At 47.7% G+C, this 26,915-nt stretch overlaps 1 protein-coding gene across 1 annotated transcript in view; it reads left to right on the top strand.

Annotated features, from left to right (window-relative positions):
• Positions 1 to 2,224: 2,224 nt before the first annotated feature.
• LOC124042662 (importin subunit alpha-7) overlaps positions 2,225 to 26,915 on the top strand; it is a 30,387-nt gene continuing 5,696 nt past the window's right edge. The window contains exons 1-10 of the mRNA XM_046360744.1: positions 2,225 to 2,355; positions 10,123 to 10,256; positions 12,893 to 13,088; positions 13,341 to 13,435; positions 13,801 to 13,932; positions 16,130 to 16,218; positions 16,338 to 16,437; positions 22,196 to 22,359; positions 22,823 to 23,027; positions 25,535 to 25,662. Coding sequence (XP_046216700.1) covers positions 2,352 to 2,355; positions 10,123 to 10,256; positions 12,893 to 13,088; positions 13,341 to 13,435; positions 13,801 to 13,932; positions 16,130 to 16,218; positions 16,338 to 16,437; positions 22,196 to 22,359; positions 22,823 to 23,027; positions 25,535 to 25,662 — 1,247 coding nt within the window. The 5' untranslated portion in view covers positions 2,225 to 2,351. The remainder of the gene's footprint in view (positions 2,356 to 10,122; positions 10,257 to 12,892; positions 13,089 to 13,340; positions 13,436 to 13,800; positions 13,933 to 16,129; positions 16,219 to 16,337; positions 16,438 to 22,195; positions 22,360 to 22,822; positions 23,028 to 25,534; positions 25,663 to 26,915) is intronic.

The following is a 26,915-nucleotide window of genomic DNA, read 5'->3' on the forward strand; positions in this document are numbered from 1 at the left end:
TATTACCTTCCTAATATTGAGTTGCACCACCTTTTGCCCTCAGAACAGCTTCAATTCGTCAGGCATGGATTCTATTATGTGTCAAATGCGTTCCCCAAGGATACTGGCCCATGATGACTCTGATGCTTCCCATAGTTGTGTCAAGTCGGCTGGATGACCTTTGGGTGGTGGACCATTCTTGATACACATGGGAAAACTGTTGAGCTGAAAACAACAAACAGCCACGTTGGAGTTCTTGACACACTCAAACTGGTGCGCCTGGCATTGTCTCGTTCTGACCATCGTTCCTGTGTGTTTTCCTTGTTTTAGTGTTGGTCAGGACGTGAGCTGGATGGGCATTCTATGTTGTGTGTCTGGTTTGTCTATTTCTATGTTTGGCCTGATATGGTTCTCAATCAGAGGCAGGTGTTAGTCATTGTCTCTGATTGGGAACCATATTTAGGTAGCCTGTTTTGTGTTGGGTTTTGTGGGTGATTGTTCCTGTCTTTGTGGCGCCAGATAGGACTGTTTCGGTTTTTTCCACGGTTATTGTTTTGTAGATTGTTGTATTTTCATCTTTATTAAAGATGTGCAAAACTAACCACGCTGCATTTTGGTCCGCCTCTCTTTCACCAGAAGAAAACCGTTACAGGCATGCCCCGTTCAAAGTCACTTGCTCATTCACCCTCTGAATGGCACTCATAAACAATCCTTCTCAATTGTCTCAAGGCTTAGAAAAAAATCCTTCTTTAACCTGTCTGCTCCCTTCAAGACAAAGGAGATGATTGTGGACTACAGGAAAAAGAGGATCGAGCCCCACGTTCTCATCAACAGAGTTGTTGTTGACCAGGTTGAGTTCAAGTTCCACATCACCAACAAACTAACATGGTCCAAGCGCCCCAAACATGTTGTGAAGAGGGCACGACAAAACCTATTCCCCCTCAGGAGACTGAAAAGAAAATGTTCTACAGCTACACCATCGAGAGCATCCTAACTGGTTGCATCACTGCCTGGTATGGCAACTGCACTGCCTCCGACCACAAGGCATTACAGAGGATAGTGTGTACGGCCCAGTACATCACTGGGACCAAGCTTCCTGCCATCCAGGACCTCTATACAAGGCAGTGTCAGAGGAAGGCCCTACAAATTGTCAAAGACTCCAGTCACCAAGCGGTACCGGAGTGCCAAGTCTAGGTCCAAGAGGCTTCTAAACAGCTTCTACCCCCAAGACATAAGACTCCTGAACTTCTAATCAAATGGCAACCTGAACTTGCATTGCTCCTCCCCCCTCTACATCTCTGTTACTCTCTGTTGTTATCATCTATGCGTAGTCACTTAATAACGCTACCTACATGTACATATTACCTCAACTAACCGGTGCACATTGACTCTGTACCGGTAACCCCCTGTATATAGTCTTGCTACTGTTATTTTACTGCTGCTCTTTAATTACTTATGACTGTCATTTCTAATTCTTATTCATATTTAAAAAATACATATATATATTAAACTGCATTGTTGGTTAGGAGCTCGCAAGAAAGCATTTCCTTGCAAGGTCTCCACCTGTTGTATTCAGCATTTCACTGTAAGGTCTCCACCTGTTGTATTCAGCATTTCACTGTAAGGTCTTCACCTGTTGTATTCAGCATTTCACTGTAAGGTCTACACCTGTTGTATTCAGCATTTCACTGTAAGGTCTTCACCTGTTGTATTCAGCATTTCACTGTAAGGTCTACACATGTTTCACTGACTTCACCTGTTGTATTCAGCATTTCATTTGTTGTATTCAGCATTTCATCTTCACCTGTTGTATTGATTGAAGTTCGATCATTTTGATTGAAGGACATCATTAAGGGATGATAGCTTTCATCTGCATTCACCTGGTCAGTGTGTGTCATGGAAAGAGCAGGTGTTCCTAATGTTTTGTACACTCGGTGTAGGCTGTGAATTTGTCTCGACAGCCAGTGACATCTTTTCAATAATTGCTTGGAGGTTGAATAAGATTTTGTCGATTTTTTTTTTTTTTAAAGTATGTACCTGTGCACGTAACCTTAAGACTTTAAAACGTTATCAAATATCATACATATATTCCATTGTTTGAATTTGTGACGAAATGTATTGCGCAAAAATGTATTATTATTATTATTATTATTATTATAATTATTTAAATGAACAGAGGTTTCGTATTCGCGCCCCCTAGCGTCCGTGGGAAACAGTGGGATTAAATTTGTCATCTCTCGCTCTCCGTATTTCTCATGACGACATATCGTCTGTGAAGAGCAGATTCTGGAAAGCCAAGAGAGAAAGAGGATTTACTCTTTATTTCTAAACAACACACGAAGTATCTGTCATTTGAGATTTAAAAAATAAAAATGGGTAAGTTACGATCTTGTGTTTCTAGACCGTGTGCTTCACACACGGGGCGAGAGAATAACGAGCGTTTGGATCCATTCTTGTCAAATCCCTGCTAGCTAAGTTAGCTAAGTGAACTCCCTAGTCGACGTAGCTAAGCGAACCAACACGATTGTTTATAATATCGTAATGACTGTGGGTTCTCGTCTACAAATTGGCCACCTTTCCTGGTAAAAATGATGTTCTTAGACGACGTTTCCTTCAACAAAGCAGCGTTATAAGCTAATTTAGCCATTTCAACAGCTAACGTTACATGCATCGTCTGTTAGCTAGTAATACGCGTTTTGCTGTGTGTTAGAAGGTAACGTTAGCATGGAAGAGAACTAGTACGCAGGTGGTCAGCTAGTTAACTGTCAATTTAACTAGGTACTGAAGTTAGCAACCAGCCATACCACTGGTACGTTTTATATTAACTGAGTTAACTAGGGTGGGCCACACCTACGTTATTTTTTTTTGTTTGTTGACAAGCTACAGTTAACTAGTTGACTATCTAGCTAGCTACATATACTCAAACGTTGCTACCACAAGGTTCATAACTGAACTTACTTAGCTTGCTCGCTAGCTATCATACTCCATTGAATTTAATGCATTGTCACATTTGTGTCACAAGACTGTGACCCAAGTGATGACTGCTGCTCAAGACCGCTAGCTAGCCAGAAGTTATTTCCAGGATGTTTTATTTTGAACTCGATGTTAGCCACATGTCAAACTCAAGACACGTGGAAAATGGCTGAATTTCTATTGATAGTGTAATAGAGATGTCTCAACTATTTAGGCAGGGAGGTGTCAGTTGTTTACTTTTAGTTTGAGGAGAGAGAGGGGCACTGATAGAAAACACTGGAAGTGTGTGTCCAGTAGAGAGAACGAACATTATCACCTAGCCAAATTAGTATCATCACTATTTTCAGGTTCTCTTTGTCCTCAACATATCTGACCACCTTCTCACTTGCTGCTTCTCTCTCCACCTTTCCCTCTGACCACTGACTAGTAGTGTTTCCCTCTGACCACTGACTAGTAGTGTTTCCCTCTGACCACTGACTAGTAGTGTTTCTCTCTGACCACTGACTAGTAGTGTTTCCCTCTGACCACTGACTAGTAGTGTTTCCCTCTGACCACTGACTAGTAGTGTTTCCCTCTGACCACTGACTAGTAGTGTTTCCCTCTGACCACTGACTAGTAGTGTTTCCCTCTGACCACTGACTAGTAGTGTTTCCCTCTGACCACTGACTAGTAGTGTTTCCCTCTGACCACTGACTAGTAGTGTTTCCCTCTGACCACTGACTAGTAGTGTTTCCCTCTGACCACTGACTAGTAGTGTTTCCCTCTGACCACTGACTAGTAGTGTTTCCCTGACCACTGACTAGTAGTGTTTCCCTGACCACTGACTAGTAGTGTTTCCCTCTGACCACTGACTAGTAGTGTTTCCCTCTGACCACTGACTAGTAGTGTTTCCCTCTGACCACTGACTAGTAGTGTTTCCCTCTGACCACTGACTAGTAGTGTTTCCCTCTGACCACTGACTAGTAGTGTTTCCCTCTGACCACTGACTAGTAGTGTTTCCCTCTGACCACTGACTAGTAGTGTTTCCCTCTGACCACTTGACTAGTAGTGTTTCCCTCTGACCACTGACTAGTAGTGTTTCCCTCTGACCACTGACTAGTAGTGTTTCCCTCTGACCACTGACTAGTAGTGTTTCCCTCTGACCACTGACTAGTAGTGTTTCCCTCTGACCACTGACTAGTAGTGTTTCCCTCTGACCACTGACTAGTAGTGTTTCCCTCTGACCACTGACTAGTGGTGTTTCCCTCTGACTAGTGGTGTTTCCCTCTGACTAGTGGTGTTTCCCTCTGACTAGTGGTGTTTCCCTCTGACTAGTGGTGTTTCCCTCTGACTAGTGGTGTTTCCCTCTGACTAGTGGTGTTTCCCTCTGACTAGTGGTGTTTCCCTCTGACTAGTGGTGTTTCCCTCTGACTAGTGGTGTTTCCCTCTGACTAGTGGTGTTTCCCTCTGACTAGTGGTGTTTCCCTCTGACTAGTGGACTGTGTTTCCCTCTGACTAGTGGTGTTTCCCTCTGACTAGTGGTGTTTCCCTCTGACTAGTGGTGTTTCCCTCTGACTAGTGGTGTTTCCCTCTGACTAGTGGTGTTTCCCTCTGACTAGTAGTGTTTCCCTCTGACTAGTAGTGTTTCCCTCTGACTGTCCCTCACTTGCTCCTCCTTTCTCACTCTCTGCACTTTTAAAAGTAGTATAGTTGCATCATGCATGAGCTATCATGTCGTTATCAGACAGTTGCCCTTGTGTTGAGTGGCTCACTTCTCCTCTGGTCAAACTAGTTTGTACTCACTGAGCAACATCAACATGCCAATCGCCCTCTGTGCTGTGTGTGTTTCAAGAGTTCAAGTTGTATTAATCATATGTACATGGTAGAGGTCGACCGATTTATGATTTTTCAATGCCGGTACCGATTATTGGGGGACCAAAAAAGCAGTAGAGTAATCGGTAATTTAAAAAAAAATTGAATTAATTCATTTATTTGTATTAATGATAATTAAAACAATACTGAATGAACACTTTTATTTTAACTTAATATAATGCATCAATCAAATCAATTTAGCCTCAAATAAATAATGAAACATGTTCAATTTGGTTTAAATGAGAAGAAAGTAAAAGTGCAATATGTGCCATTTAAAAAAAAGCTACCGTTTATGTTCCTTGCTCAGAACATATGAGAGCTGGTTGTTATAGGACAATTTCTCTCTATTCTCTCTATATTTGTATTTCATATACCTTTGACTATTGGATGTTCTTATATGCACTATAGTATTGCCAGTGTAACAGTATAGCTTCCGTCCCTCTCCTCGCCCCTACCTGGGCTCGAACCAGGAACACAACGACAACAGCCAGCCTCGAAGCATCGTTACCCATCGCTCCACAAAAGCCACAGCCCTTGCGGAGCAAGGAGAACAACTACTCCAAGTCTCAGAGCGAGTGATGTTTGAAACGTTATTAGCACTCACCCCGCTAACTAGCTAGCCATTTCACATCGTTTACACCAGCCTAATCTCGGGAGTTGATAGGCTTGAAGTCATAAACAGCTGCTGGCAAACGCACAAATGTGCTGTTTGAATGAATGCTTACAAGCCTGCTGCTGCCTACCACCGCTCAGTAAGACTGCTTTATCAAATCATAGATTTAATTATAACATAACACACAGAAATACGAGCCTTTGAATCCAGAAACTATCATCTCGAAAACCAAACGTTTATTCTTTCAGTGAAATACGGAACCGTTCCTTATCTAACGGGTGGCATCCATAAGTCTAAAATTCCAACCTTCAATGTTATGTCACAATTATGTAAAATTCCTGCAAATTAGTTAGCAACGAGCCAGGCGGCCCAAACTGTTGAATATACCCTGACTCTGCGTGCCATGAACGCAAGAGAAGTGACACAATTTTACCTGGTTAATATTGCCTGCTAACCTGGATTTCTTTTAGCAAAATATGCAGGTTTAAAAATATATACTTCTGTGTATTGATTTTAAGAAAGGCATTGATGTGTATGGTTCGGTACAGTCGTGCAACGATTGTGCTTTTTTCGCAAATGCTCTTTTGTTAAATCATCCCCTGTTTGGCAACTTGGTAGTAATCTTTGTTAGGAAGAAATAGTCTTCACACAGTTCGCAACGAGCCAGGTGGCCCAAACTGCTGCATATACCCTGACTCTGTTGCAAGAGAAGTGACACAATTTCCCTAGTTAAAATAAATTAATGTTAACTAAATATGCAGGTTTAAAAATATATACTTGTCTATTGATTTTAAGAAAGGCATTGATGTTTATGGTTAGGTACACGTTGGAGTAACGACAGTCCTTTTTCGCGAATGCGCACCGCATCGATTATATGCAATGCAGGACACGCTAGATCAAATCAAATTTATTTATATAGCCCTTCGTACATCAGCTGATATCTCAAAGTGCTGTACAGAAACCCAGCCTAAAACCTCAAACAGCAAGCAATGCAGGTGTAGAAGCACGGTGGCTAGGAAATACTCCCTAGAAAGGCCAAAACCTAGGAAGAAACCTAGAGAGGAACCAGGCTATGTGGGGTGGCCAGTCCTCTTCTGGCTGTGCCGGGTGGAGATTATAGCAGAACATGGCCAAGATGTTCAAATGTTCAGAAATGACCAGCATGGTCCAATATAAGTAAGGCAGAACAGTTGAAACTGGAGCAGCAGCACGTCCAGGTGGACTGGGGACAGCAAGGAGTCATCATGTCAGGTAGTCCTGAGGCATGGTCCTGGGGCTCAGATCCTCCGAGAGGGAGAAAGAAAGGAGAGAATTAGAGAGAGCACACTTTATTTCACACAGGACACCGAATAGGACAGGAGAAGTACTCCAGATCTAACAAACTGACCCTAGCCCCCCGACACAAACTACTGCAGCATAAATACTGGAGGCTGAGACAGGAGGGGTCAGGAGACACTGTGGCCCCATCCGAGGGCACCTTAAGCCATGTTTCAGTCAGGCCAATCACATCAAGATTATGATCAGTGATTAGTTCATTGACTATAGATAAACTAATAATATCATCAACCATGTGTAGTTAACTAGTGATTAAGATTGATTGATTGTTTTTTATAAGATAAGTTTAGTGCTAGCTAGCAACTTACCTTGGCTTCTTACTGCATTCACATAACAGGCAGTCTCGTGGAGTGCAATGTAATCAGGTGGTTAGAGCGTTGGACTAGTTAACCGTAAGGTTGCAAGATTGAATCCCCCGAGCTGACAAGGTACAAATCTGTCGTTCTGCCCCTGAACAGGCAGTTAACCCACTGTTCCTAGGCCGTCATTGAAAATAAGAATTTGTTCTTAACTGACTTGCCTAGTAAAATAAAAAGTCTGAAGTTTGCCAATGACCATCTGGATGATCCAGAGGAGGAATGGGAGAAGGTCATGTGGTCTGATGAGACAAAAATAGAGCTTTTTGGTCTAAACTCCACTTGCCGTGTTTGGAGGAAGAAGAAGGATGAGTACAACCCCAAGAAGGATGAGTACAACCCCAACCGTGAAGCATGGAGGTGGAAACATCATTCTTTGGGGATGCTTTTCTGCAAAGGGGACAGGACGACTGCACCGTATTGAGGGGAGGATGGATGGGGCCATGTATCTCAGTAAGAGCATTGAAGATGAGTCGTGGCTGGGTCTTCCAGCATGACGACGACCCGAAACACACAGCCAGGGCAACTAAGCATTGGCTCCGTAAGAAGCATCTCAAGGTCCTGGAGTGGCCTAGCCAGTCTCCAGACTGAAAATCTTTGGAGGGCGCTAAAAGACCGTATTGCCCAGCGACAGCCCCGAAACCTGAAGGATCTGGAGAAGGTCTGTATGGAGGAGTGGACCAAAATCCCTGCTGCAGTGTGTGCAAACCTGGTCAAGAACTACAGGAACCGTTATGATCTCCGGCCTCCGGACCAAAATCCCTGCTGCAGTGTGTGCAAACCTGGTCAAGACATACAGGAACCGTTATGATCTCCGGCCTCCGGACCAAAATCCCTGCTGCAGTGTGTGCAAACCTGGTCAAGACATACAGGAACCGTTATGATCTCCGGCCTCCGGACCAAAATCCCTGCTGCAGTGTGTGCAAACCTGGTCAAGAACTACAGGAACCGTTATGATCTCCGGCCTCTGACCCTTCCTTCCAGGAACAAATAGTGGTTGAGTCTCGTTTATGGGTTGTACAGGTTGAAGCCACACCCTGCCCTGCCCTCTCTTTACACACACAAGGGCCGGAACCATACCAGTATTGCCATATTCGTTAGTATCGTGGCAAGGAAACAAAACACAAACCAGATGTAACTTTATTAGGAAAACATTGTTGTAGTCCAGAGTCGCATGTATTTATTTTCCGATCTATAACAGACACTATTTTACATACAGCAGGTTTGAAGACTATATACTGCTTCATGTTACATGTTTTGCTCTGGTGTTGCTTCTGGTAACGAGTCCGGCTGCTTCTGGTAACGGGTCTGGTGTCCAGTCTGGTAACGGGTCTGGTGTCCAGTCTGGCTGCTTCTGATAACGGGTCTGGTGCCCAGTCTGGCTGCTTCTGGTAACGGGTCTGGTTCCCAGTCTGGCTGCTTCTGGTAACGGGTCTGGTGCCCAGTCTGGCTGCTTCTGGTGTCCAGTCTGGCTGCTTCTGGTAACGGGTCTGGTGCCCAGTCTGGCTGCTTCTGGTGCCCAGTCTGGCTGCTTCTGGTGCCCAGTCTGGCTGCTTCTGGTGTCCAGTCTGGCTGCTTCTGGTAACGGGTCTGGTGTCCAGTCTGGCTGCTTCTGGTAACGGGTCTGGTGCCCAGTCTGGCTGCTTCTGGTGTCCAGTCTGGCTGCTTCTGATAACGGGTCTGGTGTCCAGTCTGGCTGCTTCTGGTAACGGTCTGGTCTGGTTCCCAGTCTGGCTGCTTCTGGTAACAGGTCTGGTGCCCAGTCTGGCTGCTTCTGGTAATGGGTATGGTTCCCAGTCTGGCTGCTTCTGGTAAGTCTGGGTCTGGTTCCCAGTCTGGCTGCTTCTGGTAACGGGTCTGGTGCCCAGTCTGGCTGCTTCTGGTAACGGGTCTGGTTCCCAGTCTGGCTGCTTCTGGTAACGGGTCTGGTGCCCAGTCTGGCTGCTTCTGGTAATGGGTCTGGTTCCCAGTCTGGCTGCTTCTGGTGTCCAGTCTGGCTGCTTCTGGTGTCCAGTCTGGCTGCTTCTGGTAATGGGTCTGGTTCCCAGTCTGGCTGCTTCTGGTGTCCAGTCTGGCTGCTTCTGGTAATGGGTCTGGTTCCCAGTCTGGCTGCTTCTGGTAACTGGGTCTGGTGTCCAGTCTGGCTGCTTCTGGTGTCCAGTCTGGCTGCTTCTGGTGTCCAGTCTGGCTGCTTCTGGGGTCCAGTCTGGCTGCTTCTGGTGTCCAGTCTGGCTGCTTCTGGTAACGAGTCTGGTACCATGACTGCACAAATGCTGAGTTGGGGCAGTTTGCACAGTGGTCAGTCGGCTGGCTGATCAGGCACTTCCTGCTAACTCGGCAATTAACTCTCCTGAATCAATGTTTTTGTCTGCCAGCTGAATGCTGGAGAATAGAGCCTCTGTCTGTGGGCTGCATCTCTGTGTCTGTGGGGCAGTGTTGTCTGTGTGTTTCCACTGTCTGTGTGTGTGTTTTTGGTTTATGACAAGTCAGAGAGAAGTTAACTTGGGCTATATGTAAGTCTCTATTTGAATATCTGGTGTGTGGACGTATCACATACTCCAGTGTAATTTTACCCATGTGGCCGGGCTCTGTTTCCAGGAGATTGTTTATACTGGGCTCACATACCCCCCCCCCCGTGACCTCACCAAGCCTATACTCTGGGATCTGAGACACACACAATAGACTTCCTGTGGAAGAGTCTTGTTCCTTGGGAAATGTGTCTCTTGACAGTGTTTTTCCTGACGACTGTTGCTAGACTTCAATTTGTTGAAGGCCTAACCGTTCTATGATAAACTTTGTCAAATAAATAAAAGTTCTGTCCTTAAGATCGGATTAGTTGGACTTATTGTTATAAAGATGATCTAGTGTGTGTGTGTGTGTGTGTGTGTGTGTGTGTGTGTGTGTGTGTGTGTGTGTGTGTGTGTGTGTGTGTGTGTGTGTGTGTGTGTGTGTGTGTGTGTGTGTGTGTGTGTGTGTGTGTGTGTGTGTGTGTGTGTGTGTGTGTGTGCGTTTCAGAGCCGTCAGCCAGTCCAGCGAAGGATAACCACAGGATGAACAGCTACAAGAACAAAGCCCTGAATGTGGAGGAGATGAGACGCAGGAGAGAGGAGGAGGGTGTCCAGCTGAGGAAGCAGAAACGAGAACAACAGGTACACATCCTAGAGCCCTAGCCTAGAGCCCCTAGCCTAGAGCACCTAGCTCACTGCTAGTGTCTAAACAGGAGAGGTACATAACCTAATCCACCTGTATAACACCTAGCCTAGAGCACCTAGCCTAGAGCACCTAGCCTAGAGCACCTAGCCTAGAGCACCTAGCTCACTGCTAGTGTCTAAACAGGAGAGGTACAGAACCTAACCCACCTGTATAACACCTAGCCTAGAGCACCTAGCCTAGAGCACCTAGCCTAGAGCCCCTAGCCTAGAGCACCTAGCTCACTGCTAGTGTCTAAACAGGAGAGGTACAGAACCTAACCCACCTGTATAACACCTAGCCTCTAGCACCTAGCCTAGAGCACCTAGCCTAGAACACCTAGCTCACTGCTAGTGTCTAAACAGGAGAGATATAGAACCTAACCCACCTGTATAGCACCTAGCCTAGAGCACCTAGCCTAGAGCACCTAGCTCACTGCTAGTGTCTAAACAGGAGAGGTACAGAACCTAACCCACCTGTATAACACCTTTTTAAAAACATTTTTTAAACTTTTATTTATACAGGTTTTTCTCATTGAGAACATCTCTTTTCCAAGAGAGACCTGGTCCAATAGCAGCAGGGAGAACAAGGTTTCAGACATAACAACTTACATACACAACATTAAACAAGGCTATCAACACGCATACAGTACAACAAAAACATTTTTACTTTAAAAACACAAACATCTGGACTAAAAACAGCTGTCCTAAAAACAATTACACTCTTCTATGATTATATACATCGATCAAGTGTTTAGACTCCACCAACGAAACTAGATCGTCACATTTTAAAATGTTCAGGAGAGAATTCCAGGACCACGGAGCTAAGTAACTAAAACTATTTCAACCATGACCTGTTCTAATGTTTGGTTCTGTTAGAAGCAAATCAGAACGGGATCGTAATTTATATTTATTTACTCACCGGACTAAAAAAGAACAGAGATAAAAATGGAATTTTCCCCAATATGTCCTTATAAATCAGTGTATACCAGTGTTTAAGCCGACGCAGGGTCAATGACGACCAGCCAACAGCGCTGTTGACATCACAATGATGTGTTAGACGTTTCTGATGTGTAATGAACCGGAGGGCTGAATCAAGGGCTCTCAGGGTCGTGGCTGAGGCCTGCATATATAGGTAACATCTGTAAAACCGCCAGTAACCACCATTGGAACCGGCTCCTTCCTGGCCTCAAAAGAAAAACTAGCCTTATGCCGGTAATAAAACCTATTCTCAGCTTGAGCTTCCTTTTCAAGTTCTCTACATGCACAGTGAAGCTCAGCTTGTCAACAACCCACACACCCAAATATTTGTACACTTTTAATTAACTTGCTCTATAGTATGTCCAGCCAATGTAGCAATGACATGATTAGTAACATGCCTGGCATTTGAAAATACCATGCATTTAGTTTAACCTGAATTTAGAACCAGCTTTAAATCATACAGATTCTGTTGTAGGATGTTAAATGCTCTTTGGGCATTTTCAAAAGCTAACACCTAGCCCGACAACACCTAGCCTAGAGCCCCTAGCCTAGAGCCCCTAGCCTAGAGCCCCTAGCCTAGAGCCCCTAGCCTAGAGCCCCTAGCCTAGAGCCCCTAGCCTAGAGCCCCTAGCCTAGAGCCCCTAGCCTAGAGCCCCTAGCCTAGAACACCTAGCTCACTGCTAATGTCTAAACAGGAGAGGTACAGAACCTAACCCACCTGTATAGCACCTAGCCTAGAGCACCTAGCCTAGAGCACCTAGCCTAGAGCACCTAGCTCACTGCTAGTGTCTAAACAGGAGAGGTACAGAACCTAACCCACCTGTGGTCCTTCTGTAGCTCAGTTGGCTTGTAACGCCAGGGTAGTGGGTTCGATCCCCGGGACCACCCATACGTAGAATGTATGCACACATGACTGTAAGTCGCTTTGGATAAAAGCGTCTGCTAAATGGCATATATTATATTATTATTATTATTGTATAACACCTAGCCTAGAGCACCTAGCCTAGAGCACCTAGCTCACTGCTAGTGTCTAAACAGGAGAGGTACAGAACCTAACCCACCTGTATAACACCTAGCCTAGATCCCCTAGCCTAGAGCCCCTAGCCTAGAGCCCCTAGCCTAGAGCCCCTAGCCTAGAGCCCCTAGCCTAGAGCCCCTAGCCTAGAGCACCTAGCCTAGAGCACCTAGCTCACTGCTAGTGTCTAAACAGGAGAGGTACAAAACCTAACCCACCTGTATGACACCTACCACAGTTTACTATCCTCTTCCTAGGCAGAATACACACAGACACACAGACACACAGACACACAGACACACAGACACACAGACACAGACACACAGACACACAGACACACAGACACACAGACACACAGACACACAGACACACAGACACACAGACACACAGACACACACAGACACACAGACACACACAGACACACACAGACACACACAGACACACACAGACACACACAGACACACAGACACACACAGACACACACAGACACACACACACACACACACACACACAGACACACACACACACACACACACACACACACACACACACACACACACACACAGAAACTGATCTGCTGTTGCTCTCCTGTATTTGGCAGCTGTTCAAGAGGAGAAATGTTGACATGTTGAACGAGGAGGGAGTCATGTTTGAGAGTCCACTGGTCGACTCGTATGTGGACTCCACAGCCACAGAGGAAGGTGTCCTAACGAGACGCCTGGTGGAGATGCTCTTCTCAGAGGACCCAGAGCTCCAACTCACCACCACACAGACGTTCAGGAAACTACTGTCCAAAGGTACCAGGCTGTTCAGTGAATATCACCAGGATATTCTGTAGTCTCTGTGTATAGCCGTGCCCTTCACTCCTTGTCCAAGTGACCCCGGGCTGTTGACCTTCCTGGGGGGCGGGCATCTGGCTGTTGTCCCTCCTGTTCCAAGCCCAGCACTGACTCTGCTGATTTGGCTACCTCCCTCTAGGGTGGTAAAGGTTGAGTCCTTGGTGCTAATTGTTACATCATTATTCATATAGTCTGTCTGATCTGTTCCAGAACCCAATCCACCTATTGACGAGGTCATCAACACCCCAGGCATTGTAGAGAGGTTTGTAGAGTTCCTCAAGATGAGCGTCAACTGCACATTACAGGTGAGACCTTGGAAATATTAGGAAACCGTTTGTATTGGTAAAATAGAAAAGTTATAACTCAGACAAATCCTAGAAACTTAAAGAGGATGGTCAAGCTTTTCATTTGCTACTAATACATTGTGGATATCGTTGTGAATTATTGCTGTCTACAGTAACATTTATGTAGTCGAGTTTTATTACACAATACCGATGTGTCATTAATACTGTGTGTGTGTGTGTGTGTGTGTGTGTGTGTGTGTGTGTGTGTGTGTGTGTGTGTGTGTGTGTGTGTGTGTGTGTGTGTGTGTGTGTGTGTGTGTGTGTGTGTGTGTGTGTGTGTGTGTGTGTGTGTGTGTGTGTGTGTGTGTGTGTGTGTGTGTGTGTAGTTTGAGGCAGCCTGGGCCTTGACCAACATAGCATCAGGTACATCCATGCAGACTAACATAGTAATCGAGGCAGGAGCAGTCCCCATCTTTATAGAACTACTCAACTCTGACTTTGAAGATGTTCAGGAACAGGTAAAGGCCGAACCCCGTGTTCATATAAACAGTCATGGAGTTGTTTTATTACAAGACCGTCTATAATTTATACCTAGCTGTGGTGTTGGAACTAGTACGATCAGAACCTGCTTTCTCTCCCTCTCTCTCTCTCTCTCTCTCCTCTCCCTCTCTCTCTCCTCCTCTCTCTCCCTCTCTCTCTCCTCCTCTCTCTCCCTCTCTCTCTCCTCCTCTCTCTCTCTCTCTCTCTCCTCTCTCTCCCTCTCTCTCTCTCCTCTCTCCCCTCTCTCTCTCCTCCTCTCCTCCCTCTCTCCTCCTCCCTCTCCCCCTCTCTCTCCCTCCTCTCCCCTCTCTCCCCCTCTCTCCTCTCTCCTCCTCTCCCCCTCTCCTCCTCCCTCCTCTCTCCCTCCTCCTCTCTCCCCTCTCCCTCCTCTCTCCCCCTCTCTCCTCCTCTCCCTCCTCTCTCCTCCTCTCCCCCTCTCTCCTCCTCTTGCCTCCTCTCCCCCTCTCTCTCCTCTTGCCTCCTCTCTCCCCCTCTCCCCCTCCTCTCTCTCCCTCTCTCTCTCCTCCTCTCTCTCCCTCTCTGCCTCCTCTCCCCTCTTGCCTCCTCTCCCCCTCTCTCCTCCTCCCCCTCCTCCTCCTCTCCCCTCCTCTCTCCTCCTCTCCCTCCTCTCTCTCTCCTCCTCTCCCTCCTCCTCTCTCCTCTCTCTCTCTCCTCTCCTCTCTCCTCCTCTCTCCCTCTCTCCTCCTCTCTCCCTCTCTCTCTCCTCTCTCCCCTCTCTCCTCCTCTCCCCCTCTCTCCTCCTCTCCCCCCTCTCTCTCCTCCTCTCCCCCTCTCTCCTCCTCTCCCCCTCCTCCTCTCCCTCCTCTCCCCTCCTCTCCCTCCTCTCCCTCCTCTCTCCCTCCTCTCTCCTCCCTCTCTCTCCTCCTCTCCTCCTCTCTCCTCCTCTCTCCCTCCTCCTCTCTCCCTCTCTCCTCCTCTCTCCTCTCCTCTCCTCCTCCCCTCCTCTCTCCTCCTCCTCCCTCCCCCTCCTCCTCTCCTCCTCCCCTCTTGCCTCCTCTCCTCCTCCTCTTGCCCTCTCTCCCTCTTGCCTCCTCTCTCCTCCTCTCTCTCCTCCCCTCTCTCCTCCCTCCTCTCTCCCCTCTTCCTCTCCTCCTCTCTCTCCCTCCTCTTGCCTCCTCTCCTCCTCTCCTCCTCTTGCCTCCTCTCCCCCTCTTGCCTCCTCTCCTCCTCTCCCCTCTCTCCCTCTTGCCTCCTCTCTCCCTCTTGCCTCCTCTCCTCTCCTCCTCTTGCCTCCTCTCTCCTCCTCTTCCCTCTCCTCCTCTCTCCTCTTGCCTCCTCTCTCCTCCTCTCTCTCTCCTCTTGCCTCTCCCCCTCTCTCCTCCTCTTGCCTCCTCTCCCCCTCTCTCCTCCTCTCTGCCTCCTCTCTCTCTCCCTCTTGCCTCCTCTCTCTCCTCCTCCTCTTGCCTCCTCTTGCCTCCCTCTCCCTCTCTTGCCTCCTCTCCCCTCTTGCCTCTCCTCCCTCTGCCTCCTCTCTCTTGCCCTCTTCTCCTCTTGCTCCCTCTCCCTCTTGCCTCCTCTCTCTCCCTCTTGCCTCCTCTCTCTCCCTCTTGCCTCCTCTCTCCCTCCTCCCTCCTCTCTCCTCCTCCTCTCTCCTCTCCTCCTCTCTCCTCCTCTCCTCCTCTTGCCTCCTCTCTCCCTCTTGCCTCCTCTCTCTCCCTCTTGCCTCCTCTCTCCCTCTTGCCTCCTGCTCTCCTCTCTCCTCCCTCTTTGCCTCCTCTCTCCCTCTTGCCTCCTCTCTCTCCCTCTTGCCTCCTCTCTCTCCCTCTCTGCCTCCTCTCCTCCCTCTTGCTTTGCTCCTCTTGCCTCCACTCCCTCTTGCCTCCTCTCTCCCCTCTTGCCTCCTCTCTCTCCCTCTTGCCTCCTCTCTCCCTCTTGCCTCCTCTCTCTCCCTCTTGCCTCCTCTCTCTCCCTCTTGCCTCCTCTCTCTCCCTCTTGCCTCCTCTCTCTCCCTCTTGCCTCCTCTCTCCCCTCTTGCCTCCTCTCTCCCTCTTGCCTCCACTCTCCCTCTTGCCTCCTCTCTCTCCCTCTTGCCTCCACTCTCCCTCTTGCCTCCACTCTCCCTCTTGCCTCCACTCTCCCTCTTGCCTCTCTCCTCTCCTCTCTCTCTCCCTCTCTCTCCCCCTCTCTCCCCCCCCCCTCTCCCCTCTCTCTCAGGCAGTGTGGGCGTTGGGTAACATAGCAGGGGACAGTGCAGTGTGCAGAGACTACGTACTCAACTGTAATATCCTGCCACCACTATTAATGTGAGCGCACACAATCACACACTACTGTTTATGTTGATGTGTCAGTGAAATCAGAGTGGAGGTCCTGTGTCCTCTGATATCTACTACTCTCATGGTTCCTCTCCCCGGTTCCTCTCCAGGCTTCTGACTAAATCCACCAGACTGAGCATGACCAGGAATGCAGTGTGGGCTCTGTCTAACCTGTGCAGGGGGAAGAGCCCCCCACCTGTATTTGAGAAGGTAACACCCTAATCCCACCCACTGTCCCAACCCCCTGCCCCCATCTCTATATTAGATGTATCCAAGGAGCCCTATGGAAGTCTAAATGAAACCATCTCTATATTAGATGTATCCAAAGAGCCCTATGGAAGTCTAAATTACATTTACATTTAAGAAACCATCTCTACAAATTGGTGCATTACCTTATGACATCCAGTGAAACCATCTCTATATTAGATGTATCCAAAGAGCCCTATGGAAGTCTAAATGAAACCATCTCTATATTAGATGTATCCAAGGAGCCCTATGGAAGTCTAAATGAAGCCATCTCTATATTAGATGTATCCAAAGAGCCCTATGGAAGTCTAAATGAAACCATCTCTATATTAGATGTATCCAAAGAGCCCTATGGAAGTCTAAATGAAACCATCTCTATATTAGATGTATCGAAAGAGCCCTATGGAAGTCTAAATGAAGCCCTATGGAAGTCTAAATGAAGCCATCTCTATATTAGATGTATCCAAAGAGCCCTATGGAAGTCTAAATGAAACCATCTCTATATTAGATGTATCCAAAGAGCCCTATGGAAGTCTAAATGAAACCATCTCTATATTAGATGTATCCAACCAGGAAAGATTTGAGGGGCTAGGGAAGGAGGATGTTAAGGGGGAAGGCAACCCTCTGCTTCATCGTCTCTGCACATGTCTCCACTACTTTAACACAGCTTCTGTTGTCTGATTCCCAACCCCCCTCCCCCCCCCCAGCTGAAAATAGGCATGGTGTCAGACATAGTTCACATTTGTAGAATGGTTTGGAGCCAGGAAGGAATGTTGGTGTAGTCAGAACATTCTAATAGGATAAGGATTAGTGTTCTATAAATCTGATCTCTGATTGGCGTGTCCTTAATATCACTACCTTTCTCTCTCTCTGTGTGTCCTTAATATCACTACCTCTCTCACTGTGTCCTTAATATCACTACCTCTCTCTCTCTCTGTGTGTCCTTAATATCATTACCTCTCTCTCTGTGTGTCCTTATCACTATCAATATCACTACCTCTCTCTCTCTCTCTGTGTCCTTAATATCACTACCTCTCTCTCTCTGTGTGTCCTTAATATCACTACTCTCTCTCTCTGTGTCCTTAATATCACTACCTCTCTCTCTCTCTGTGTGTCCTTAATATCACTACCTCTCTCTCTCTCTGTGTGTCCTTAATATCACTACCTCTCTCTCTCTGTGTGTCCTTAATATCACTAATATCACTTATTATCACTACCTCTCTCTCTCTCTGTGTCCTTAATATCACTACCTCTCTCTCTCTCTGTGTGTCCTTATTATCACTACCTCTCTCTCTGTGTGTCCTTAATATCACTACCTCTCTCTCTGTGTGTCCTTATTATCACTACCTCTCTCTCTCTGTGTGTCCTTAATATCACTACCTCTCTCTCTCTGTGTGTCCTTAATATCACTACCTCTCTCTCTGTGTGTCCTTAATATCACTACCTCTCTCTCTGTGTGTCCTTATTATCACTACCTCTCTCTGTGTGTCCTTAATATCACTATCACTACTCTCTCTCTCTCTGTGTGTCCTTATTATCACTACCTCTCTCTCTCTGTGTGTCCTTATTATCACTACCCGTCTCTCTGTCTCTGTGTCCTTAATATCACTACCCGTCTCTCTGTCTCTGTCCTTAATATCACTACCTCTCTCTCTCTCTGTGTCCTTAATATCACTACCTCTCTCTCTGTGTGTCCTTAATATCACTACCTCTCTCTGTGTGTGTCCTTAATATCACTACCTCTCTCTCTGTGTGTCCTTAATATCACTACCTCTCTCTCTGTGTGTCCTTATTATCACTACCTCTCTCTCTGTGTCCTTATCACTACCTCTCTCTCTCTCTCTGTGTCCTTAATATCACTACCTCTCTCTCTGTGTGTCCTTAATATCACTACCTCTCTCTCTGTGTGTCCTTAATATCACTACCTCTCTCTCTCTGTGTCCTTATTATCACTACCTCTCTCTCTGTGTGTCCTTAATATCACTACTTCTCTCTCTCTCTCTGTGTGTCCTTAATATCACTACCTCTCTCTCTCTGTGTGTCCTTAATATCACTACCTCTCTCTCTCTCTGTGTGTCCTTAATATCACTACCTCTCTCTCTCTCTCTCTCTCTGTGTGTCCTTAATATCACCTCTCTCTCTCTCTCTCTCTCTCTCTCTCTCTCTCTCTCTCTGTGTGTCCTTATTATCACTACCTCTCTCTCTGTGTCCTTATTATCACTACCTCTCTCTCTCTGTGTCCTTATTATCACTACCTCTCTCTCTCTGTGTGTCCTTATTATCACTACCTCTCTCTCTGTCTCTGTGTCCTTAATATCACTACCTCTCTCTCTGTCTGTGTCCTTAATATCACTACCTCTCTCTCTGTCTGTGTCCTTATTATCACTACCTCTCTCTGTGTGTCCTTAATATCACTACCTCTCTCTGTGTGTCCTTAATATCACTACCTCTCTCTCTGTGTGTATGCTACAATATAAGCGGTAACAGCTAGCTAAGCCTAAAGAAGTAGGTTCTCTCTCTGTGTGTATGCTACAATATAAGCGGTAACAGCTAGCTAAGCCTAAAGAAGTAGGTTCTCTCTCTGTGTGTATGCTACAATATAAGCGGTAACAGCTAGCTAAGCCTAAAGAAGTAGGTTAACTCCATAATTGGTATAAAGACTTTCCAAACCGCTTGTAGTTGAAAGCAGTGGACTCATTGAGTTCTGAATGTGAACCGTAACCTCTAGCTCTGTGAACTCAGTCTTTTGACTCCTATAGGGCACTACTAATGACCAGGGCCCTATGTAGGAGATGAGGTGTTATTCCCTGCTGTTAGCTAGCTAGCTACTGGTTTAATCTACTAGTGACCAGGGCCCTATGTAAGAGATGAGGTGTTATTCCCTGCTGTTAGCTAGCTAGCTACTGGTTTAATCTACTAGTGACCAGGGCCCTATGTAGGAGATGAGGTGTTATTCCCTGCTGTTAGCTAGCTAGCTACTGGTTTAATCTACTAGTGACCAGGGCCCTATGTAGGAGATGAGGTGTTATTCCCTGCTGTTAGCTACTGGTTTAATCTGCTAGTGACCAGGGCCCTATGTAGGAGATGAGGTGTTATTCCCTGCTGTTAGCTAGCTAGCTACTGGTTTAATCTGCTAGTGACCAGGGCCCTATGTAGGAGATGAGGTGTTATTCCCTGCTGTTAGCTAGTTAGCTAGCTAGCTACTGGTTTAATCTGCTAGTGACCAGGGCCCTATGTAGGAGATGAGGTGTTATTCCCTGCTGTTAGCTAGTTAGCTAGCTAGCTACTGGTTTAATCTGCTAGTGACCAGGGCCCTATGTAGGAGATGAGGTGTTATTTGCCTCAGTCTGGAGTCCATGGAGCTAGTCTGTAATGCTAGCTCATCGTAGCTAGCTAAAGGTTTGATCTGCTAGTGACCAGGGCCCTATGTAGGAGATGAGGTGTTATTTGCCTCAGTCTGGAGTCCATGGAGCTAGTCTGTAATGCTAGCTCATCGTGCTAGCTAAAGGTTTGATCTGCTAGTGACCAGGGCCCTATGTAGGAGATGAGGTGTTATTTGCCTCAGTCTGGAGTCCATGGAGCTAGTCTGTAATGCTAGCTCATCGTGCTAGCTAAAGGTTTGATCTGCTAGTGACCAGGGCCCTATGTAGGAGATGAGGTGTTATTTGCCTCAGTCTGGAGTCCATGGAGCTAGTCTGTAATGCTAGCTCATCCAGTGAAAGGTTTGATCTGCTAGTGACCAGGGCCCTATGACTGAGGTGTTAGCATCAGTCTGGAGTCCATGGAGCTAGTCTGTAATGCTAGCTCATGAGCTAGTGACTAAAGGTTTGATCTGCTAGTGACCAGGGCCCTATGTAGGAGATGAGGTGTTATTTGCCTCAGTCTGGAGTCCATGGAGCTAGTCTGTAATGCTAGCTCATCGTAGCTAGCTAAAGGTTTGATCTGCTAGTGACCAGGGCCCTATGTAGGAGATGATTTGTTATTTGCCCCTGGTCTGGAGTCCATGGAGCTAGTGTCTGTAATGCTGACTGTCACCTAGCTAAAGGTTTGATCTGCATTGACCAGGGCCCTTATAGTGGAGATGAGGTGTTATTTGCCTCAGTCTGGAGTCCATGGAGCTAGACTGTAATGCTAGCTCATCGTAGCTAGCTAAAGGTTTGATCTGCTAGTGACTCAAGCCAGCCAGAACATAAAAGCCCCAGTGACTGACAGCATGTGACCAGTGACTGACAGCATGTGACCAGTGACTGACAGCATGTGACCAGTGACTGACAGCATGTGACCAGTGACTGACAGCATGTGACCAGTGACTGACAGCATGTGACCAGTGACTGACAGCATGTGACCAGTGACTGACAGCATGTGACCAGTGACTGACAGCATGTGACCAGGGGGGGACGGTATGTGAAGAGGTGAGAGTTTCTCTCACTCTGTGTGACTCTCTCAGTAGGCTGAAGTGTTATACCGCTTCGTCAGCCCTGGAAGCCATTTTTAAAACTTGAGATTCACCCTGGGTGAGGAGATCAGTCTCTGTGTCCCAATAGCCTTTGACTGTCACCTTTCCCTTAGTCACAGTAACTCCATTTAATGGGCTGTTATAGTGGCAGAGAGGGCGTAGTATTGAGCCCTACCAGTTGTACTAAATGAGATGAGGAGGACAGAGCATGTTAAGAGTGTCGTTTTTTTTTCATATTGAAATCATTGACTTAGCACAGAATGCACCCATACGCATTATACAAAGAGAATATCAGCATTCAGAGCGTGATGTCGGCTCTGTCCTATCAGAATATCAGCATTCAGAGCGTGATGTCGGCTCTGTCCTATCAGAATGAGAATATCAGAGTTCAGAGCGTGATGTCAGCTCTGTCCTATCAGAATGAGAATATCAGAGTTCAGAGCGTGATGTCAGCTCTGTCCTATCAGAATATCCACATTCAGAGCGTGATGTCGGCTCTGTCCTATCAGAATATTCACATTCAGAGCGTGATGTCGGCTCTGTCCTATCAGAATGAGAATATCAGAGTTCAGAGCGTGATGTCAGCTCTGTCCTATCAGAATATTCACATTCAGAGCGTGATGTCGGCTCTGTCCTATCAGAATATTCACATTCAGAGCGTGATGTCGGCTCTGTCCTATCAGAATGAATGCTTCATCACAGCTGTCTCGCGTGATATTGGATCAGCCAGCTGATATCCCTAACAAGCCATTACTCATAAATGTTCCCTCAATTTTTTTTAACAGCAAACTTGCTCGGGAGTGTTGCTCAGTTTCTCTTTAGTGACAGCTTGAGATGGTGACAGTGGACAGGTGGCAATCATGTAGTCAGGTGTGGACCTGTGTCAATGTGAAGATTTTGGCTGTAATTGTTCTGAGAAGTGTCGATCGTCATGTCATTATTCTTACTGAGGGAACATTTTTTTGGGGGGGGTTCAGGGTCTCTTCGGGAAAATGTCAAACTTCACTCACACACTCTTAGAACCCAGACCAACAGTTCCTCTGTCCCCCCCCAGGTGTCCTCCTGTCTGTTCTCTGTCCCCCCCAGGTGTCCTCCTGTCTGTTCTCTGTCCCCCCCAGGTGTCCTCCTGTCTGTTCTCTGTCCCCCCCAGGTGTCATCTTGTCTGTTCTCTGTCCCCCCCAGGTGTCCTCCTGTCTGTCCTCTGGTCTGTCCTACCTCTCTGATAGAATACACTAACTGTCCCCCTGTCGGTCCTCTGTCCTCCAGGTGTCCCCTTGTCTACAGGTCCTGTCTAGACTGTTGTTCAGCAGTGATTCAGATCTGTTAGCAGATGCCTGCTGGGCTCTGTCCTACCTCTCTGACGGACCCAACGAGAAGATCCAGGCTGTCATCGACTCCGGCGTCTGCAGGCGCCTCGTAGAGCTGCTCATGTAAGTGTGTGTGTTTCTGCAGGCGCCTCGTAGAGCTGCTCATGTAAGTGTGTGTGTTTCTGCAGGCGCCTCGTAGAGCTGCTCATGTAAGTGTGTGTGTTTCTGCAGGCGCCTCGTAGAGCTGCTCATGTAAGTGTGTGTGTTTCTGCAGGCGCCTCGTAGAGCTGCTCATGTAAGTGTGTGTGCAGGCGCCTCGTAGAGCTGCTCATGTAAGTGTGTGTGCAGGCGCCTCGTAGAGCTGCTCATGTAAGTGTGTGTGCAGGCGCCTCGTAGAGCTGCTCATGTAAGTGTGTGTGTTTCTGCAGGCGCCTCGTAGAGCTGCTCATGTAAGTGTGTGTGTTTCTGCAGGCGCCTCGTAGAGCTGCTGGTGTAAGTGTGTGTGCAGGCGCCTCGTAGAGCTGCTGGTGTGTGTGCAGACTTCAGGGGCCTCAGCGCAGTGACTTTTGAATGTTCCCTCTGTCAGGCACACGGACTACAAGGTGGCGTCTCCTGCTCTGAGAGCAGTGGGGAACATCGTCACGGGAGACGACATCCAGACGCAGGTGGTGTTGAACTGTTCAGCCCTGCCCTGTCTGCTCCACCTGCTGAGTAGTCCTAAAGAATCCATCCGGAAAGAAGCCTGCTGGACCGTCTCCAACATCACCGCTGGCAACAGGGCTCAGATACAGGTGAGGTCCAGACTTTATACATCACCGCTGGCAACAGGGCTCAGATACAGGTGAGGTCCAGACTTTATACATCACCGCTGGCAACAGGGCTCAGATACAGGTGAGGTCCAGACTTTATACATCACCGCTGGCAACAGGGCTCAGATACAGGTGAGGTCCAGACTTTATACATCACCGCTGGCAACAGGGCTCAGATACAGGTGAGGTCCAGACTTTATACATCACCGCTGGCAACAGGGCTCAGATACAGGTGAGGTCCAGACTTTATACATCACCGCTGGCAACAGGGCTCAGATACAGGTGAGGTCCAGACTTTATACATCACCCCTGGCAACAGGGCTCAGATACAGGTGAGGTCCAGACTTTATACATCACCCCTGGCAACAGGGCTCAGATACAGGTGAGGTCCAGACTTTATACATCACCCCTGGCAACAGGGCTCAGATACAGGTGAGGTCCAGACTTTATACATCACCCCTGGCAACAGGGCTCAGATACAGGTGAGGTCCAGACTTTATACATCACCCCTGGCAACAGGGCTCAGATACAGGTGAGGTCCAGACTTTATACATCACCCCTGGCAACAGGGCTCAGATACAGGTGAGGTCCAGACTTTATACATCACCCCTGGCAACAGGGCTCAGATACAGGTGAGGTCCAGACTTTATACATCACTCCTGGCAACAGGGCTCAGATACAGGTGAGGTCCAGACTTTATACATCACCGCTGGCAACAGGGCTCAGATACAGGTGAGGTCCAGACTTTATACATCACCCCTGGCAACAGGGCTCAGATACAGGTGAGGTCCAGACTTTATACATCACCCCTGGCAACAGGGCTCAGATACAGGTGAGGTCCAGACTTTATACATCACCCCTGGCAAAAGGGCTCAGATACAGGTGAGGTCCAGACATTATACATCAATCCTGGCAACAGGGCTCAGATACAGGTGAGGTCCAGACTTTATACATCACCCCTGGCAACAGGGCTCAGATACAGGTGAGGTCCAGACTTTATACATCACCGCTGGCAACAGGGCTCAGATACAGGTGAGGTCCAGACATTATACATCACCGCTGGCAACAGGGCTCAGATACAGGTGAGGTCCAGACTTTATACATCACCCCTGGCAACAGGGCTCAGATACAGGTGAGGTCCAGACTTTATACATCACCCCTGGCAACAGGGCTCAGATACAGGTGAGGTCCAGACTTTATACATCACCGCTGGCAACAGGGCTCAGATACAGGTGAGGTCCAGACATTATACATCACCCCTGGCAAAAGGGCTCAGATACAGGTGAGGTCCAGACTTTATACATCACCCCTGGCAACAGGGCTCAGATACAGGTGAGGTCCAGACTTTATACATCACCCCTGGCAACAGGGCTCAGATACAGGTGAGGTCCAGACTTTATACATCACCCCTGGCAACAGGGCTCAGATACAGGTGAGGTCCAGACTTTATATACATACAAACATCACCCCTGGCAACAGGGCTCAGATACAGGTGAGGTCCAGACTTTATACATCACCCCTGGCAACAGGGCTCAGATACAGGTGAGGTCCAGACATTATACATCACCCCTGGCAACAGGGCTCAGATACAGGTGAGGTCCAGACTTTATACATATACAAACATCACCCCTGGCAACAAGGCTCAGATACAGGTGAGGTCCAGACTTTATACACATACAAACATCACCCCTGGCAACAGGGCTCAGATACAGGTGAGGTCCAGACTTTATACACATACAAACATCACCCCTGGCAACAGGGCTCAGATACAGGTGAGGTCCAGACTTTATACACATACAAACATCACCCCTGGCAACAAGGCTCAGATACAGGTGAGGTCCAGACTTTATACATCACCCCTGGCAACAGGGCTCAGATACAGGTGAGGTCCAAACTTTATATACATACAAACATCACCCCTGGCAACAAGGCTCAGATACAGGTGAGGTCCAGACTTTATACACTTACAAACATCACCCCTGGCAACAAGGCTCAGATACAGGTGAGGTCCAGACTTTATACACATACAAACATCACCCCTGGCAACAAGGGGTGATGTTTGGCTCAGATACAGGTGAGGTCCAGACTTTATACATCACCCTTGGCAACAGGGCTCAGATACAGGTGAGGTCCAGACTTTATACATCACCCCTGGCAACAGGGCTCAGATACAGGTGAGGTCCAGACTTTATACACAGACACACAAACATCACCCCTGGCAACAGGGCTCAGACACAGGTGAGGTCCAGACTTTATACATCACCCCTGGCAACAGGGCTCAGACACAGTTGAGGTCCAGATACCGTTCTCTACAGATGCGTAACACAGACTGGTACAGTACAGACACTACACAGGTCCAAAGAGGTCTTCAGGATCTGGGTCTTATCTCAGGCTTCGGTCTGCATGAAGAGCTTGTGTTGCCTCCAGTTTAGGTTGCGGGCATCTCTGTCTCCACTCAACCGTTTTCACTTCCTCTCGTTTCTCCTAAGACGGTGATCGACGCCAACATCTTCCCTGTGCTGATCGACATCCTGCAGAAGGCAGAGTTCAGAACCAGGAAGGAAGCAGCCTGGGCCATTACTAACGCCACCTCTGGAGGAACACCAGAACAGATCAGGTAATAAAGCCACGCCTACCTCACCAGAACAGGTAATAAAGCCACGCCCACCTCACCAGAACAGGTAATAAAGCCACGCCCACCTCACCAGAACAGGTAATAAAGCCACGCCCACTTCACCAGAACAGGTAATAAAGCCACGCCCACTTCACCAGAACAGGTAATAAAGCCACGCCCACTTCACCAGAACAGGTAATAAAGCCACGCCCACTTCACCAGAACAGGTAATAAAGCCACGCCCACTTCACCAGAACAGGTAATAAAGCCACGCCCACTTCACCAGAATAGGTAATAAAGCCACGCCCACTTCACCAGAACAGGTAATAAAGCCACGCCCACTTCACCAGAACAGGTAGTAACGCCACGCCCACCTCACCAGAACAGGTAGTAAAGCCACGCCCACCTCACCAGAACAGGTAGTAAAGCCACGCCCACCTCACCAGAACAGGTAGTAAAGCCACGCCCACCTCACCAGAACAGGTAGTAAAGCCACGCCCACCTCACCAGAACAGGTAGTAAAGCCATGCCCACCTCACCAGAACAGGTAGTAAAGCCACGCCCACCTCACCAGAACAGGTAGTAAAGCCACGCCCACCTCACCAGGACAGGTAGTAAAGCCACGCCCACCTCACCAGGACAGGTAGTAAAGCCACGCCCACCTCACCAGGACAGGTAATGAAACCTTGTCCATGTCAGAAGAGGGAAGAGGGATGGGTCTATGGGATTGGTGTTAGTTTTTCCCTGTTTCCTCCTGGAGTCTGTGATACCAGTCTTAGCAGTGTTTCCATGGTCTGCATTCGGTAATACCAAGGTTGTCCCCGTTATATCAAACAGGAGCTGTTTGATGGTGTGTGTGAGGCCTAGAGGAAAGCTTTTTGTCTATGTTGAATTACGCAGCAGTTCTTTTTTCCCTCCGTCAGTGGAATGTCACGAGACACTAACACACGTTCTGTCTCGGGCCGCTGCATTTTGTCAGGCGTCTGGATTGTTGCCGTCACTCACACAAGTCCTTCTCTCTGTCTCTCTCTGTCTCTCTGTCTCTCTCTGTCTCTCTCTCTCTGTCTCTCTCTCTGTCTCTCTCTCTCTCTCTCTCTCTCTCTCTGTCTCTCTCTCTGTCTCTCTCTGTCTCTCTCTGTCTCTCTCTCTGTCTCTCTCTCTGTCTCTCTCTCTGTCTCTCTCTCTGTCTCTCTCTCTGTCTCTCTCTCTGTCTCTCTCTCTGTCTCTTTCTCTCTCTCTTTCTCTCTCTCTCTCTC

The sequence above is a fragment of the Oncorhynchus gorbuscha genome, linkage group LG09 (assembly GCF_021184085.1).
Source record: "Oncorhynchus gorbuscha isolate QuinsamMale2020 ecotype Even-year linkage group LG09, OgorEven_v1.0, whole genome shotgun sequence".
NCBI lineage: Eukaryota > Metazoa > Chordata > Actinopteri > Salmoniformes > Salmonidae > Oncorhynchus > Oncorhynchus gorbuscha.